This window comes from Rana temporaria, chromosome 4 (genome assembly GCF_905171775.1).
Source record: "Rana temporaria chromosome 4, aRanTem1.1, whole genome shotgun sequence".
NCBI lineage: Eukaryota > Metazoa > Chordata > Amphibia > Anura > Ranidae > Rana > Rana temporaria.
The window spans coordinates 365,944,793-365,962,270 of record NC_053492.1 but is presented as its reverse complement, the minus strand read 5'-3'; the positions used below and the strand labels follow the sequence as shown (position 1 = coordinate 365,962,270).

The following is a 17,478-nucleotide window of genomic DNA, read 5'->3' as shown; positions in this document are numbered from 1 at the left end:
GGCAGAATAAATAGACAATCAGTCTTTCTTATGTGAGCCGCAGCTTGCAGATAAACTTTCACCGCTCTTGCAACATCTAGAGAGTGTAGACATTCTTCTTCTCTGGCCCAATGGTGGTCTTTATTTCTGATTTATTTCAGACTGCGGATTTGTAAAAAAGACAATAGGACTATACCTTGATTCAGATGAAATCCTGAAATCACCTTAGGTAAGAAAGTCGGGTGAGGACGCAGCACCACCCTGTCATCATGAATAATCATATACGGTTCTTTACATGAAAGATAATAGAAGATAATATTAAAATAAATTATCCTCTCTTACCTTATCCACGCTGCAGGAAAGTAGTTCCAGCTTTCACCCATCACGGCGGGCAAGTTGTGCCAACCTTCAGGTTTATCAAGGGTTCCATTAGAGAAACCTCATACCTGGACCTGTAGAAGACTCTGCCAGAAACTTTTCATGCCACAGTTGCATTAGTACACCAAAGCCTGGATCCCAGATCCCAGACCTCCGAAGAGAGACATTACAGGCAAACCTTGTTTCTTCTTTACACAAGGCCCGGGTACCACCCTTCTAAGTTTTTTTTATATCGGCCCGAGGTATGAATCTGGTTATAGCTCCTAGGCCTCCGCAGAAAGACCATCAAAAGAGCTTTTTCTTCTTAGCACATGTTCAACGTGACCAACCACCTTAGACACTGGTGAAAAAATGTAGGTAATCTCCATTTGGGAGGGGTTAAAAAGGAGAGGAACTCAATTCTAAATGGGTTAACCAGTGTCCAATCACCTGTGATGACTACATAACCCATTAAGTAATTAAGGCTCTGTGTAACGTGATGTATGAGCAAGAAATTACAGTTATTATTCATAGCATGCCTTAGATGTTCTGGAAAACAGTTAATCTGTTGGGTTGAGATCCACTTTTAATAACTTGTATTAAATAACGTGTATTAAACTACACTTCCAAAAACATAACACAAGCAGTATGTTTGCTGGAATGGCATTTCATGGAAACTTAACCAGGCACAATGCCTTCAGTCTGGTCCTTCAGAAAAATGTTATGCCGCGTACACACGATAATTTTTCGGCATGTAAAAAACAGGTTTTTAAAAAATGTAATTTAAAATGATCGTGTGTGGGCTTTCACATATTTTTTTGGGTTCTGAAAAACGGAAAAAAAAAAATTCAAACATGCTGCATTTTTCAACGTCTTTTTAAACGATGTCGTTTTTCGGGTTGTAAAAAATGATCGTGTGTGGGCTAAAACGACGTTAAAAACCCGCGCATGCTCAGAAGCAAGTTATGAGACGGGAGCGCTCGTTCTGGTAAAACTAGCGTTCGTAATGGAGTAAGCATATTCATCACGCTGTAACAGACATAAAAGCGCAAATCGTCTTTTACTAACACAAAAGCAGCTAAAGGGTGACGTCAAGGGCAAGCATTGTGCTGCAATGAAAGATGCATGCTCACAGGGGGACAGAACAGAGTGACATAGATATGTCCAGATCATTTCTGGCCAAAAATTTTCCAACTATCAGGTATGCGCAGAACTGACAGGCACCCCAATCGCTAATTGAAATATTACATGCGGCAGGCATCTCCAAGTAAGAAAATGTATTCTAAAAAAAGTTTTTGTTTTTAGAAAACTGTATACAGTGAAACATGGTGCCAAACATACCAAAACAGATTTTGAATTCACATATACACTATTTTCAAAAAATGGTTAAACAATTAAAATCAGGTGTTTGTTAACTTGTATAACTTACATGTATAACTCTTGTAGTTGTTGGTTATATTTCATTATATGCAGTATGGGAAGACCAGAATCCACTTCATTTCCCAAACTTTTATCACTGGCCTTCTCATTCTCTAAAACAAGGGGAAACATTAATATGTATGTGGCTGTGGATTATTTAAAAGATGCGTGGTACATCAGACAGATAAGATGAACAAGTTGCTGTAAATATTCTGTGTTTCCCCGAAAATAAGACCGAACGTTATTTTCCAGGAGTGCTACAATATAAGCCCTACCCCGAAAATAAGCCCTAGATTTAAAAAATGCTTATAAAATCCTACAATCCACTTCGGTACAGCGCCGCTCAGTACTTATCTTACCTCCCGCTGCTCTCCTCCTCTTCTTTCAGTTGTCAGTGCGGGAACTCGGCCCCCCCTCTGCAATCAGAGTGGGAAAGAGAGCTTTGGTGCTATAACAAAGGTATTTGGCACAAATATATTACAGAAACACACACATTGTACATAATATACTACTGTAATAGAGTGGATCATAGGATTTTACAAGCATTTTAACTCAGTTCACACTGGGGAATCCTGGCAGGGAGGGAAAATAAGCCCTACTGTGTCTTTTGTTTCCAAAAATGAATATAAGACCCGGGCTTATGTTCGGGGAAACACGGTATATACTTTTGTTTCCAATGCTATCAGTGCACAGGGTTTTGCTTGCTTACAGTGTGCATTATGGACATTATATACAGCTAATATTTTGTATGTAGGTAAAAAAAATATATTGTAAATACTAGGGTTGTCCCGATACTGATACTAGTATCGGTATCGGGACCAATTAGCCGTGTTCAAACTCTAATCAAGAAGTGGAAAATGAGGGGCTCTGTTTAAACCAAACCAACTGTCAGGTAGAACAACTAAAATTTCAGCCACAACTGCCAGGAAAATTGTTCGGGATGCAAAGAAAAACCCACAAATAACTTCAGATGAAATACAGGACTCTCTGAAAACATGTGGTGTGGCTGTTTCAAGATGCACAAAAAGGAGGCACTTGAAGAAAGATAGCCCTTCTTTCTTCAAGTACAGGGTCGAGTCGCCAGAAGAAAGCCATTACTATGCAAATGCCACAAAATATCCTGCTTACAATACACCAAACAGCACAGAGACAAGCCTCAAACCTTCTGGCACAAAGTCATTTGGAGTGATAAGACCAAAATTTTGCTTTTTGGCCACAAACCATACATTTGGAGAGGAGTCAACAAGGCTTATGATGAAAAGTATAGTGGTGGATCGCTGATGTTTTGGGGAAAATTTTTGGCAAGATGAATGCAGTATGTTATCAAAAAATCCTGGAGGGGGGGCGTGGTTTGCCTTGGAAGAAGATGACTGCTTAATCCTTGACCTCTGACAGACCGCAGCCAACTTTCTGCTTTCACAGGGGACCATCGCTGCTAAATCGCTAGATCCCGCTCCCCACAGGACACCGACGCACGATTAATCCAGACTATACTGGACATTTTCCGGACACAGGGGACCAATATGGCGGCATCGTTCTCTCCCTCAGCCCCCTCACAAAACCCTGGCGGGATCGTCCTCACTCCCACTGTGCCTCATCCCTCCGCACAAGGACCTCCGATCCCACTGGCTCCTCAACAGCCAAGTCTGACTGATCTCCACGAGGTAGCAGCGGACATCAAGAACCACTTGTTCGCGGCCATTACTGATCTACGAGCCATAACAGGCAGGGTATAGGAGGTTGAAATAACTGCTGCCCGCCACCACACGGCACTCCAAAAGGTTCACCACAAGATGGACACCCATACCATGCAGCTCCGCGACCTCCAGAGACACGTCAAAGATCTGGATAACCATGGGCGCCGACGCAATCTCAGGGTGAGAGGTCTCCCCGAATCAGTTGAACCGGACCGCATCCTCCCCACTGTTACCGAGTTGTTCAACCGACTCCTGGATAAACCTGGCCAAACACCCATCCCTATGGAACATATCCACAGGGCCCTGAGACCCCGTGGCAGGGATACCGACCCCCCCAGGGATGTGGTCTGCTGTTTGATGGACTTTCAGACAAAAGAAGAAATCCTCAAGAAGGCCCGTTCAAAAATTCAGCTGGACCATGAGGGGCACGTGATCCACATTTACCAGGATCTGTCGGCCATAACTCTCAGGCACCGCAAGGATCTCCGACCCCTACTGGATGTCCTGTGTGCCAAAGGCATTCGGTACCGCTGGAAATTCCCATTTGGCCTGTCAGCCTCCCATCTTGGCCGCACTGCTCTCCTGAGAGTTCCAGAAGAACTAGATGACTTCTGCCAGACGCTCGATCTCCCCATCGTTGAGCTTCCGAGCTGGTGTGCGGATTTTGACATATCCAGCCCAGATCGCCATCCAGCTAGGGAAGAGCCGATGGAAGCACAAGCATCACGCTATCGGAGAAGATGTTCACCGTCTGCTTCCAGATCCCGAGCAATCCCAGTGCCCCAACATCAGCTATCCAGCCTTTCAGCTGCTCCTCTGCCCCGCAGGGCACGCCGGGACCTTTAGCGTGGTGATGTGCTACTGTTACCCAGGATTACCAGATAAGTACTAAAACCTTACCTCCTTTACTGTTCCCCCTGATTGCCACCCTGCTTTTCCTACACGCCCTACCACTTGAACAAGATGGCGCTCTTACAACACCATGCCGCCCTGGTCACTGTTACATTTGCTGTGAAGGAACTCTAGCCACTGATGCCTGCAGGCTTCGTTTGCTTCAAGTCATCCCTCGCCCTTCCGTTTTGCTGACCAGGCTGGTTCACGCTCCTCATGTTACCCGATGGATCCTCTGTCCTCCCCCTCCACACTAGCCCGCGGTCTCTCTTCTACTACACATTTGAAAAGACTCTTATATTGCCCTGTTGGCCGCGTTCATCTACCCCTTTCAGGCTTATGTTTGCTCCCTTCCCGGAGAACCTGAGATTCCAGGTAGCCAGATACCCGCCACTTTATCTGCCTACACGGCAGCTGCAATTCCATCGATGACTGTTTGCGCCTATCAGAGCCCATGGTTTCTCCTGGACCTCTCTATCCCACTTTCCATGTTCTTAACACTGAACGATGGGACACTTACCCCTCCATGTCTTTCTAACACCTGCCCCTTACCACTCTCCCCCTACCCTTCCATGACCGCTGGCTACTGATATGCTGCACTGTGGCTTATACTCCGTTGGTGACCATTCGGCGACCCCGGAACGGTCAGAACACTTAACTCTGCAATCATCAGACTCTGTTCACCAACTATTTCTGAAAGACGCTGCTGCAATATACTATAGTGAATTCGTCCTGGGGATTTTTCCTAGATTTCAATTAACCGCTGGTATACTCTATAAGCATGTACACCCATAGACTTTGCAGAGGTGAGATTGTACAAAATATGCTTCTTTTTTTTTTTTTTAGCTTTATTCTACTGTTTATTCTACTGCTCGTTTCTTTTCCTCCTCATCTTTCCCCCTGCTGTCCTGCTCTCTCCACCTCCCCATCTACAGGACACTTCGCATTTTGACTTGGCCTTTGCTGACCAAAAGAAAGCTCTATTTGTGGGAAAAAAAGGATGTCAATTTTGTTTGGGAGCCACGTCGCACGACCGTGCAATTGTCATTCAAAGTGTGATAGTGCTGAAAGCTGAAATTTCGCCTGGGCAGGAAGGGGGTATATGTGCCCAGTAAGCAAGTGGTAAGAACTGGATTATGTAAACTTTTGATCAGGGTGATTTGGGTAGTTTCTGTTGCCATTATGATTCAAAAGGAGTAAACACAGTTGATTGATAATAAATGGCTTCAGCCCAACACTAACCATGAGTGAGAGAAAAGTTTCTGTGTTATCATTCATATTCTCTGAAAAATGGCCAAGAAATCATAAATTGTAAACTTTTGATGAGCACAATTGTGTAAATATATATATATATATATATATATATATATATATATATATATATATATATATATATATATACATACACACACAGTGGATATAAAAAGTCTACACGCCCCTGTTAAAATGTCAGGTTTCTGTAATGTAAAAAAATTAGACTAAGATAAATTATTTCAGAACTTTTTTCACCTTTAATGTGACCTATAAACTGTACAACTCAGTTGAACATCAAACTGAAATCGTTTAGGTGGAGGCACGTAAAAATTAAAAACTAAAATAATATGGTTGCATAAGTGCGCCCCCCCCCACAGAATTTAGTTGTGCCCCTCCAGGCCCCTCCCAATGGACCTTGTGCCTGGCCTTTAGCTGACCAGGGATACAGACTGGCGACAATATGTTAAAGAAAATGTAATATTTTTTATAATTTTTTTCACTTTTTTTAACCTTTATTTAATTTTTTTACTATATTCTTTTACATACGTTCATCAGAGTAGTTTAGTGTCACTGTATGAAACTGTACTACTCTGTTGGGTGTTAGGGATGATTTTCTTTTTTTTACGCATTAATTGCTGTTACAGTGATGTTTTAAACTGTCATGAATGGGTTACATTCATACCAGCTGTGATTTACTACTGTGTGCTGTGACTGGCCCATAGCACAGTGTGCTGTGATTGGGCCAGATACCATGTGATAGCTGTGGACCAATCACAGCATCACAGCAAATTCATTCATACAGCTTTGTTGACATTGTGACATTGCGATCATGTGATCCCTATCCCTGGCCACTCAAAATGACCGGGTACCAGAAGCCTAACAGTCACCACTCTCTGCTCAGAGCAGACTGAAAACTGAGCAGTCAGTGGTCATGCAGGCTTAGGGCCAGCGGGGCACAGCTTCAGCATTGATCAGATGAATGTTTGTTTTTTTACTATGCCCCCGCTTCTCCTTTTAAGGTATAGGGTCATATAAAAAAAGGTCATTGATAAGGGCGTCATAACAGACATATATTATTGGCAGAGTTTAATATACCTGAGCTTTCAGACGGTCCAGAATTTTCAAACTGATTGTAAAATTTCAGTTTCTGCTTTTGAAGATCAATATTGCACAGGCAGCGAAAATTATATCCTTTTACCAAACTAAAGGCTCGTAACTGAAAGAGAAATTAACAATTCATGTTCAATTCAATGTATCTGATCTAATAAGCAATTTTGGCACTGATATGTTTATCTTGAGAAAGACTAGAGTCATTCAAATATACCAATTTTTTTTTTTTTATATAATTCAAGCACTAATATAAAATTATTTTAACTGGCATTTTACCATTCCATCAGCGCATCCCGTAACCAGCTGCTCATTTTCTTCATCAATGTACATCTTTAAAAGAGGGAAAGCTATCAAGACAAAACAAGAAAAGTTTCACAAACTATAGAATAGGGTATGCAGAAGAGAAAAAAAATGGGGATGTGGCTAGGTGCTGCCTACCTCTACCCCACATCTAAACACTACAGTTTGAAGCACTTCTGTGTAGCACTGTAATGACTCGTACACACGACCAGTTTTCCCGTTGGGAAAACTGCCATGACAGCTTTTGGCCAGGGAAAAACTGGCCGTGTGTATGCTCCATGGCAGAAAAACCGCCGGGAATCGTGGCAGGAAAAATGAGAACATGTTTCCCAGCAGTTTCCCTATGGGAAACACTGCGGTGGAGCATACACGCGGCCGGGATTCCTGGCCAAAGCTCTCACCGCAGTTTTCCCGACAGGAAAACCTCTGGTATGTACAGGAGGAATGTTACCAAGCAGGTTCTCGGTTTTCCCCCCAGGATTCCCAGCTAACTTTTTACCGCCGGGAATCCCGGTTGTGTGTACAGGGCTTAAGGAGAAAAGCTTTGAACAACAACAGTTCTTCTGGAGAGTTCTTCTCTCAGTCAGTACTCTCAGATTCTTAAAATGATGCCACATTAAGAGTAATTGACAGGATCACACTTTCCTTCCCAGGTTGTTAGCCAGCAATCCCCAGGTCCAGCAACATCTCAGATGCAACAGCAAAGGATCCAGAAGCCACTGACTAAACAGGGAGATAGAAAAAAAAAACAATGTGTCCTAAGTAACATCTTCATCTACTTACAAAAAAGTAAGTAAAAGATCTCATCATTCACCGAACCCTGACAGCAGCTCTGCGAAGAGGTAGGGCAACTCTTTCTTGCACTGAGAACCCATTATAAGAACAGCAGTTTAAAATGTATTTGTTATCTGTGCATATCTTTACCCGCACAGCCTTGTTATTTTTAAATTGTGACAGCTAGTGGGGGGAGAACATCCCCGCTACCTGTCAAATGGGAGAGCAGGGACTGCTCTTTTCATAACATTTTACACCCTGAATATGAGTGTAACATGTTACGAAAAGTGAACTTTTCCTTTAAATACCCACAACCATCTGTGTCTGATGAGGACTTTCTGACCTCTAAAGGTATATTATTTTAGCTACAATATTAAACAGAATTCCATACAAATGTAAAGGTTTATGACCCTAATCACTTCCAGCATGCCTTTCTAAAGAAAGTGTATCAAGCTGTTAAGACCATTCAACAAGAATAAAGTATGTCTGAGGGTCATTTCACTGCCATTGCTGGCCCACTTGCAGTAAGGTACTATGAGGTAGTTTAACTTTCTAGCATCTACAAAAAAAAATTGCAAAAACTATTTAGGGTGAACAGCCCCTTTAAAGGTACGCATCAGAAGTATATTACCAGGCAACATATTCAGTATATTGCTAGAACATCCCTGAGATATTTTTTTAAATGTCCCTGTGGAGGCCTAGGATAAGTTCACCTTTACAAAAAAAGAGTATTTGCACTGCCACGCTCCTGCAGACTGTCTGTGTAGATGTCTGCCCATACCTCTGATACAGGCAGGTAGTTATTTAATGGCAGGAAGCCTAATGAACTATCTAGAGTGTTCATTAGTGCCCTGGTAGTTCATTGAGAACTACAAGCAGCTATCCGCAAAGCATGACGGTATTTGTAATTCATTAAATCACAGAGATCTGTGAATCAATGACGCGGTTGTGTGGGTGGATCCCCATGTGGCTGCACTCTCTTCGAATTGTGACAGCGAGTGCAGGGAGAAGATCCCTGGCTCGCTATCACAAGGGATGGGGGGGTCATAAAGAGAGGGGTCAGATGCTGGACATGTTACACCCTAAATATGGGTGTAACATGTTCAGAAAGGGGAACTTTGGGGAGTGGCACTTTTCTCATTATCCAGGACTGCCCTATGTCAGGAGAAGACTGAAGAGGAAGAGGACCCAGTATGTTACATAACATAGAAAATGTAATATCAACAATAAGTACTTGTACACTTCTGTTCACTTTCACTATTTACCATTTTACCAGTGCATTGCTGGCTTTTTTAGTGTCCACTGTCCAGCTTTCTGTTATGTTCAGAGTTAATGACCACTAGGGCTGTAACTAATGATTATTTTCATAATCGATTAGTTGGCCGATTCTTTTTTTGATTAATCGGAAAAAAACATCAGTTTGGTGTATAATTTAGTTAACCACTTAAGACCCGGACCAATATGCAGGCTAAGGACCAGAGGTGTTTTTACAATTTGGCACTGCGCTGCTTTAACGAGTAGTTGCGCGGTCATGCAATGTTGTACCGAAACAACATTTGCATCCTTTTCTTCCCACAAATAGAGCTTTCTTTTGATGGTATTTGATTGCCTCTGGGATTTTTTTTTTTGCGATATAAACGGAAAAAGACCGAAAATTTTGAAAAAAAAAATGATATTTTCAACCTTTTGTTATAAGAAAAATCTAATAAACTCAATTTTAGTCAAACATTTAGGCCAAAATGTATTCAGCGACATGTCTTTAGTAAAAAAAAAATCACAATAAGCGTATATTTATTGGTTTTCGCAAAAGTTATAGCGTCTACAAACTAGGGTACATTTTCTGGAATTTACACAGCTTTTAATTTATGATTGCCTATCTCATTTCTTATGGTGCTAAAATGGCAGGGCAGTGCAAAACCCCCCAAATGACCTCATTTTGGAAAGTAGACACCCCAAGGAAATTGCTGAGAGACATGTTGAGTCCATTCAATATTTTTTTTTGTCCCAAGTGATTGAATAATGACAAAAACAATAAAAAAATGTTTGACAAAAAGTTGTCACTAAAAGATATATTGCTCACACATGCCATGGTTATATGTGTGCGCCCCAAAATACATTCTGCTGCTTCTCCTGAGTACGGGGATACCATGTTTGGGACTTTTTGAGAGCCTAGCCGCGTATGGGGCCCCAAAAAACAAGCACTGCCTTCAGTATTTCTAAGGGCGCAAATTTTTGATTTCACTCCTCACTACCTATCACAGTTTCGAAGGCCATAAAATGCCAAAATAGCACAACCCCCCCCCCCCCAAATGACCCCATTTTGGAAAGTAGACACCCCAAGCTATTTGCTGAGAGGCATGTTGAGTCCATGGAATATTTAATATTTTGCCACAAGTTGCGGGAAAATTACAAAATTATTATTTTTTTCACAAAGTTGTCACTAAATTATATATTGCTCACACATGCCATGGGCATATGTGGAATTGCACCCCAAAATATACTCTGCTGCTTCTCCTGAGTACGGGGATACCACATGTGTGGGACTTTTTGGGAGTCTAGCCGTGTACGGGACCCCGAAAACCAAGCACCGCCTTCAAGATTTCTAAGGGCATACATTTTTTATTTCACTCCTCACTACCTATCACTACCTATCGCAGTTTTGAAGGCCATAAAATGCCAAGATGCCACAACCCCCCCAAATGACCCCATTTTGGAAAGAAGACACCCCAAGCTATTTGCTGAGAGGCATGTTGAGCCCATTGAATATTTAATTTTTTTGCCCCAAGTGATTGAATAATCACAAAAAAATAAAAAAAATACAAAAAGTTGTCACTAAATGATATATTGCTCACACATGCCATTGGCATATGTGGAATTACACCCCAAAATACATTCTGCTGCTTCTCCTGAGTACGGGGATACCACATGTGTGGGACTTTTTGGGAGCCTAGCCGCGTACGGGACCCCGAAAACCAAGCACCGCCTTCAAGATTTCTAAGGGCATACATTTTTTATTTCACTCCTCACTACCTATCACAGTTTTGAAGGCCATAAAATGCCAAGGTGGCACACAACCCCCTCAAATGCCACAATTTTGGAAAGAAGACACCCCAAGCTATTTGCTGAGAGGCATGTTGAGCGCATTGAATATTTTTTTTTTTTTTGCCCCAAGTGATTGAATAATGACCAAAAATAAAAAATAAATTACAAAAGGTTGTCACTAAATGATATATTGCTAACACATGCCATGGGCATATGTGGAATTACACCCCAAAATACATTCTGCTGCTTCTCCTGAGTATGGGGATACCACACATGTGGGACTTTTTGAGAGCCTAGCCGCATACGGGACCCCGAAAACCAAGCACCGCCTTCAAGATTTCTAAGGACATACATTTTTGATTTCACTCCTCACTACTTATCACAGTTTCGAAGGCCATAAAATGTGAAAATAGCACAAAACCCCCCCAAATGACCCCATTTTGGAAAGTAGACACCCCAAGCTATTTGCTGAGAGGCATGGTGAGTATTTTACAGCTCTCATTTGTTTTTGAAAATGAAGAAAGAAAAAAAAATGTTTTTCTTTTTAAAATTTTCATAACTTTGTGACAAAAAGTGAGATCTGCAAAATACTCACAATACCTCTCAGCAAATAGCATGGGGTGTCTACTTTCCAAAATGGGGTCATTTGGGGGGTTTTGTGCCATTTAGGCATTCCATGGCCTCCGAAACTGTGATAGGTAGTGAGGAGTGAAATCAAAAATTTACACCCTAATGCCGGGTACAGACGAGAGGATTGATATCCTCTCGAGAAGATATCCTCGAGAAGATTTATCCACGGATACGGTCCGGCGGACCGTATCCGCGGATAAATCTTCTCGAGGATTTCCGCGGATTTGGATCCGATGGAGTGTACTCACCATCGGATCGAAATCCGCGCATAAGGATACCCACGCATGCGTCGAATCATTACGACGGATGCGAGGGAGGGAATCGGACGGATCGATCCGGTAAGTCTGTACAGACCACCAGATCGATCCGCTGAAGCCGATTCCAGCGGATAGATTTCTTAGCATGATAAGAAATTTTTATCTGCTGGAAATCGGTCGGCCCGAAAAAAATCCGCGGAAAAAGATCCGCTGGGTTGTACACACCAGCGGATCTATCCGCTGGAACTGATCCGCAGATCAATTCCAGCGGATAGATCCTCTCGTGTGTACGGGGCCTTAGAAAGCCTGAAGGCGGTGATTGGTTTTTGGGGTCCCGACGCGGCTCCCAAAAAGTCTCACACATGTGGTATCCCCGTACTCAGGAGAAGCAGCAGAATGTATTTTGGGGTGTAATTCCACATATGCCCATGGCATGTTTGAGCAATATATAATTTAGTGACAACTTTGCGCAAAAAAAAAATATATATTTTTCCCACAACTTGTGGAAAAATATTCCATGGACTAGACATGCCTCTCAGCAAATAGCTTGGGGTGTCTACTTTCCAAAATGGGGTCATTTGGGGGGGGGGGTTTTGAACTGTCCTGGCATTTTATGCACAACATTTAGAAGCTTATGTCACACATCACCCACTCTTCTAACCACTTGAAGACAAAGCCCTTTATGACACTTTGTTTACATGAAAAAAAAAAAATTTGAAAGAAAGTTAAGTTGAACCCCCAAACATTATATATATATATATTTTAAAGCAAAGGCCCTACAGATTAAAATGGTGGGTGTTGCATTTGTTTTTTCCACACAGTATTTGCGCAGCGATTTTTCAAATGATTTTTTGGGGAAAAAATACACTTTTTTTTATTTTAAAGCACTAAAACACACTATATTGCCCAAAGTATTGATGAAATAAAAAAGATGATCTTAGGCCGAGTACATGGATACCAAACACGACATACTTTAAAATTGCGCACAAATGCGCAGTGGCGACAAACTACATATATTTTTAAAGGCCTTTACAGGTTACCACATTAGATTTACAGAGGAGGTCTACTGCTAAAATTACTGTCCTCAATCTGACCTTTGCGGTGATACCTCACATGCATGGTGCAATTGCTGTTTACATACGACTCCAGACCGACGCTTGCGTTCGTCTTTGCGCAAGAGCAGGGGGGACAGGGATGCTTTTTTTTTTTTATTATTTAATTTGTAAACTGTTCCTTCCATATTATTTGATTTTTTACCATTTTTTACCATTTTTATTGTAATCTCAGGGAATGTAAATATCCCCTATGATAGCAATAGTTAGTGACAGGTACTCTTTTTTTGAAAAAAATTGGGTCTATTAGACCCTAGATCTTTCCTCTGCCCTCAAAGCATCTGACCACACCAAGATCGGTGTGATAAAATGCTTTCTCAATTTCCCAATGGCGCTGTTAATATCCAGGGGGGACATTCCCTCCCACTGCTTGTAAAAGCAGTCTAGAGGCTAATTAGCTGCTAGGATTGCTTTTACATGAAAGCCGACCACTGGCTGAAAAGAATGATACCAAGATGATACCTAAACCCGTAGGCATCATTCTGGTATAACCATTCAAAGTCCAGCAACATACCAGTACGTTGATGGTTCTTGTTGGACATGTATTGTAATCTTTTTTTTCATGCAGCCTGTTGGTTGAACGGAAAAAAGATTGATCGGTGGGTAAGCCCACCATTAGAATACCTCCCTTCATCCACCCACTTCTAATGATGGGCATACATGCACCATTTATATATGCCGAAGCATGGGGGCATCCCCCCGCAAAAAAGTTATGCCGTGTACACACGGTCGGACTTTTCTACGGGCAAGCCTCCGTCGGAATTTTGACCGTATGTACGCGGCATAAAAAGTTATGGCACATACACATGGTCTGACTTTTCCACGGGCAAGCCTCCGTTGGAATTTTGACTGTATGTATGCAGCATTAGGAGCAAAAATTGCTCCTCCGCCCCTAATGCCCCCATGCTTCGGCATATATGCTCTTTTTTTAACTGTGGTGGTGAAATCACCTCCTACAGCGTTGGAGTCACGGCTTTATGTATCGTGGGAGAAAACGCTGTTGCTGTCACGCTAAATAAATCCGTGCTGCAACTGAATGGCATACCTGCTAATCAAATGATGGTTAACATTAAAACAAAGTAACATTACAGTATAACAGTAAGATCATACCATACCTGCAAAGCAAATACAAAAAAAAAAAACATTGTAAAAAATAAAAAATAAATTGAACGCAACCTGTGCCTAAAATATATATATATGCCGAAGCATGGGGGCATCCTCCCGCAAAAAAGTTATGCCGCGTACACACGGTCGGACTTTTCCACGGGCAAGCCTCCATCGGAATTTCGACCGTATGTACGCAGCATAAAAAGTTATGCCGCGTACACACGGTCTGACTTTTCCACGGGCAAGCCTCTGTCGGAATGTTGACCGGATGTACGCGGCATTAGGAGCAAAATCGCTCCTCCGCCCCTAATGCCCCCATGCTTTGGCATATATGCTCTTTTTTTAACTGTGCTGGTGAAATCGCCTCCTACAGCACTGGAGTCACGGCTTTATATATCGTGGGAGCAAACGCTGTTGCTGTCAAGATACAGTGCCTTGTGAAAGTATTCGGCCCCTTGAACTTTGCGACCTTTTGCCACATTTCAGGCTTCAAACATAAAGATATAAAACTGTAATATTTTTTGAAGAATCAACAAGTGGGACACAATCATGAAGTGGAACGAAATTTATTGGATATTTCAAACTTTTTTAACAAATAAAAAACTGAAAAATTGGGCGCGCAAAATTATTCAGCCCCCTTAAGTTAATACTTTGTAGCGCCACCTTTTGCTGCGATTACAGCTGTAAGTCGCTTGGGGTATGTCTCTATCAGTTTTGCACATCGAGAGACTGACATTTTTGCCCATTCCTCCTTGCAAAACAGCTCGAGCTCAGTGAGGTTGGATGGAGAGCGTTTGTGAACAGCAGTTTTCAGCTCTTTCCACAGATTCTCTATTGGATTCAGGTCAGGACTTTGACTTGGCCATTCTAACACCTGGATATGTTTATTTGTGAACCATTCCATTGTAGATTTTGCTTTATGTTTTGGATCATTGTCTTGTTGGAAGACAAATCTCTGTCCCAGTCTCAGGTCTTTTGCAGACTCCATCAGGTTTTCTTCCAGAATGGTCCTGTATTTGGCTCCATCCATCTTCCCATCAATTTTAACCATCTTCCCTGTCCCTGCTGAAGAAAAGCAGGCCCAAACCATGATGCTGCCACCACCATGTTTGACAGTGGGGATGGTGTGTTCAGGGTGATGAGCTGTGTTGCTTTTACACCAATTATAACGTTTTGCATTGTTGCCAAAAAGTTCATATTTGGTTTCATCTGACCAGAGCACCTTCTTCCACATGTTTGGTGTGTCTCCCAGGTGGCTTGTGGCAAACTTTAAACTACACTTTTTATGGATATCTTTAAGAAATGGCTTTCTTCTTGCCACTCTTCCATAAAGGCCAGATTTGTGCAGTATACGACTGATTGTTGTCCTATGGACAGAGTCTCCCACCTCAGCTGTAGATCTCTGCAGTTCATCCAGAGTGATCATGGGCCTCTTGGCTGCATCTCTGATCAGTCTTCTTCTTGTATGAGCTGAAAGTTTAGAGGGACGGCCAGGTCTTCGTAGATTTGCAGTGGTCTGATACTCCTCCCATTTCAATATTATCGCTTGCACAGTGCTCCTTGGGATGTTTAAAGCTTGGGAAATCTTTTTGTATACAAATCCGGCTTTAAACTTCTCCACAACAGTATCTCGGACCTGCCTGGTGTGTTCCTTGTTCTTCATGATGCTCTCTGCGCTTTAAATGGACCTCTGAGACTATCACAGTGCAGGTGCATTTATACAGAGACTTGATTACACACAGGTGGATTCTATTTATCATCATTAGTCATTTAGTTCAACATTGGATCATTCAGAGATCCTCACTGAACTTCTGGAGAGAGTTTGCTGCACTGAAAGTAAAGGGGCTGAATAATTTTGCATGCCCAATTTTTCAGTTTTTTATTTGTTAAAAAAGTTTGAAATATCCAATAAATTTCGTTCCACTTCATGATTGTGTCCCACTTGTTGTTGATTCTTCAAAAAAAATTACAGTTTTATATCTTTATGTTTGAAGCCTGAAATGTGGCAAAAGGTTGCAAAGTTCAAGGGGGCCGAATACTTTGGCAAGGCACTGTAAATAAATCCGCGCAACAGCTGAATGGCGTACCTGAAAACAGTAAAGTAAATTACATACCTGAAAAGCAAGCATGATAAAACTTGTTAACAATAAAACATTGCAGAATAGAATACAGTAAAAAAGAGCAGAACAATAGAGAGAGAATAGAGAGGGAGAGAACAATAAAACGACAACTATTTTAGTTTTTTTTATTTTATATTTTTTGGTGTATTTTATTTTTTACTTTTTTTTTTAACACTTTTTTTTTTAACACTTTTTTTTGTAACTGTAACTGTTGAACTTTTCGGTTCCAGGTTTGGGTCTCTCAAAATGTGATGGCATCTTGGGAGACCCTGTGTAAGTGTGCCTAGCCTGCGAAATGCTTTACCCTACGCTAAAACTTCACTCGTGAAAACACATGCCAATGCAGAGACCAGGATTGCCAGGACAGTCTGGACAATAATAACGGGTGTCACGCCTATATCCCTGCTTGCTACAGACACAACATCTTTTTTGGGGGGCTCGTTGGGTAGGGGTACTCTCATAGAGAAACGGAAAATGTCTCTCATGCAGTTGGCTTACTGCATTTGGTTGGGAATGGTGAGGTGTAGAACCGCCTGGATACAGGAGTTCTAAGATGATCTCATCCTGGAATGTAAGGAAGGATCCAGTTCGTCCTGCAGCTTTGTATATGACATGAGCATTCAGTAAAGCCAATTGAAATAAGTACAGAGACACTTTTTTGTACCAGCGTCTCACCTTACGGGCGATATGATATAGCGCCATCAACTGGTGGTTGAGGTCCACCCCTACCATATTTTTGTTATATTGGTGGACACAGAGGGGTTTCTCCACAACACCAGCCGTCGTACGAATTTGTACTGTCGTGTCTGCGTGAATGGTGGTAAGAACGAAAACATTCTTATTGTCCCGCGACTTCACAGCGAGCAAATTATTACACCTTGAGCAAGCTCTCTCCCCCAGCCTAAGACGGGAATCTACAAGCCGCTGGGGAAAGCCCCGGCGATTAGGTCGCACGGTGCCACATGCTCCAATCTGATGATCAAACAAGAGACTAAAAAGTGGCACGCTCGTGTAATAATTGACCACGTATAAGTGGTACCCCTTTCCGAATAAGGGTGACACCAAGTCCCAGACAATCTTGCCAGTGCTCCCTATGTAATCTGGGCAGCCCTCCGGCTCTACCTGACTATCTTTGCCCTCATAAACCATAAAGCTCCATGTATAGCCTGTTGCCCTGTCACAGAGCTTATAGAGCTTGACCCCATATCTGGCACACTTGCTGCGAAGGTACTGCTTGAAAGACAAGCGGGCAGAAAATTTAATTAGGGACTCATCATCGCAGACAACTTGCTAGGGATTATACAAGGCTGCAAAACGTTCGTTGAAGTGGTTTATGAGGGGCCGAATTTTGTAGAGGCGGTCGTATTCAGGGTCTCCACGTGGTCGACAAAGTTCATTGTCATTGAAATGCAAGAACCGCAGGATCGCC

The 17,478-nt window shown here is 42.2% G+C and overlaps 1 protein-coding gene across 1 annotated transcript in view; it reads right to left on the bottom strand.

The window, feature by feature from the left end:
- Positions 1 to 17,478, bottom strand: part of WDR27 (WD repeat domain 27) — a 453,976-nt gene that overhangs the window by 367,635 nt on the left and 68,863 nt on the right. The window contains exons 7-9 of the mRNA XM_040350915.1: positions 6,984 to 7,054; positions 6,693 to 6,813; positions 1,766 to 1,868 (exon numbers count right to left, since the gene is read on the bottom strand). Coding sequence (XP_040206849.1) covers positions 1,766 to 1,868; positions 6,693 to 6,813; positions 6,984 to 7,054 — 295 coding nt within the window. The remainder of the gene's footprint in view (positions 1 to 1,765; positions 1,869 to 6,692; positions 6,814 to 6,983; positions 7,055 to 17,478) is intronic.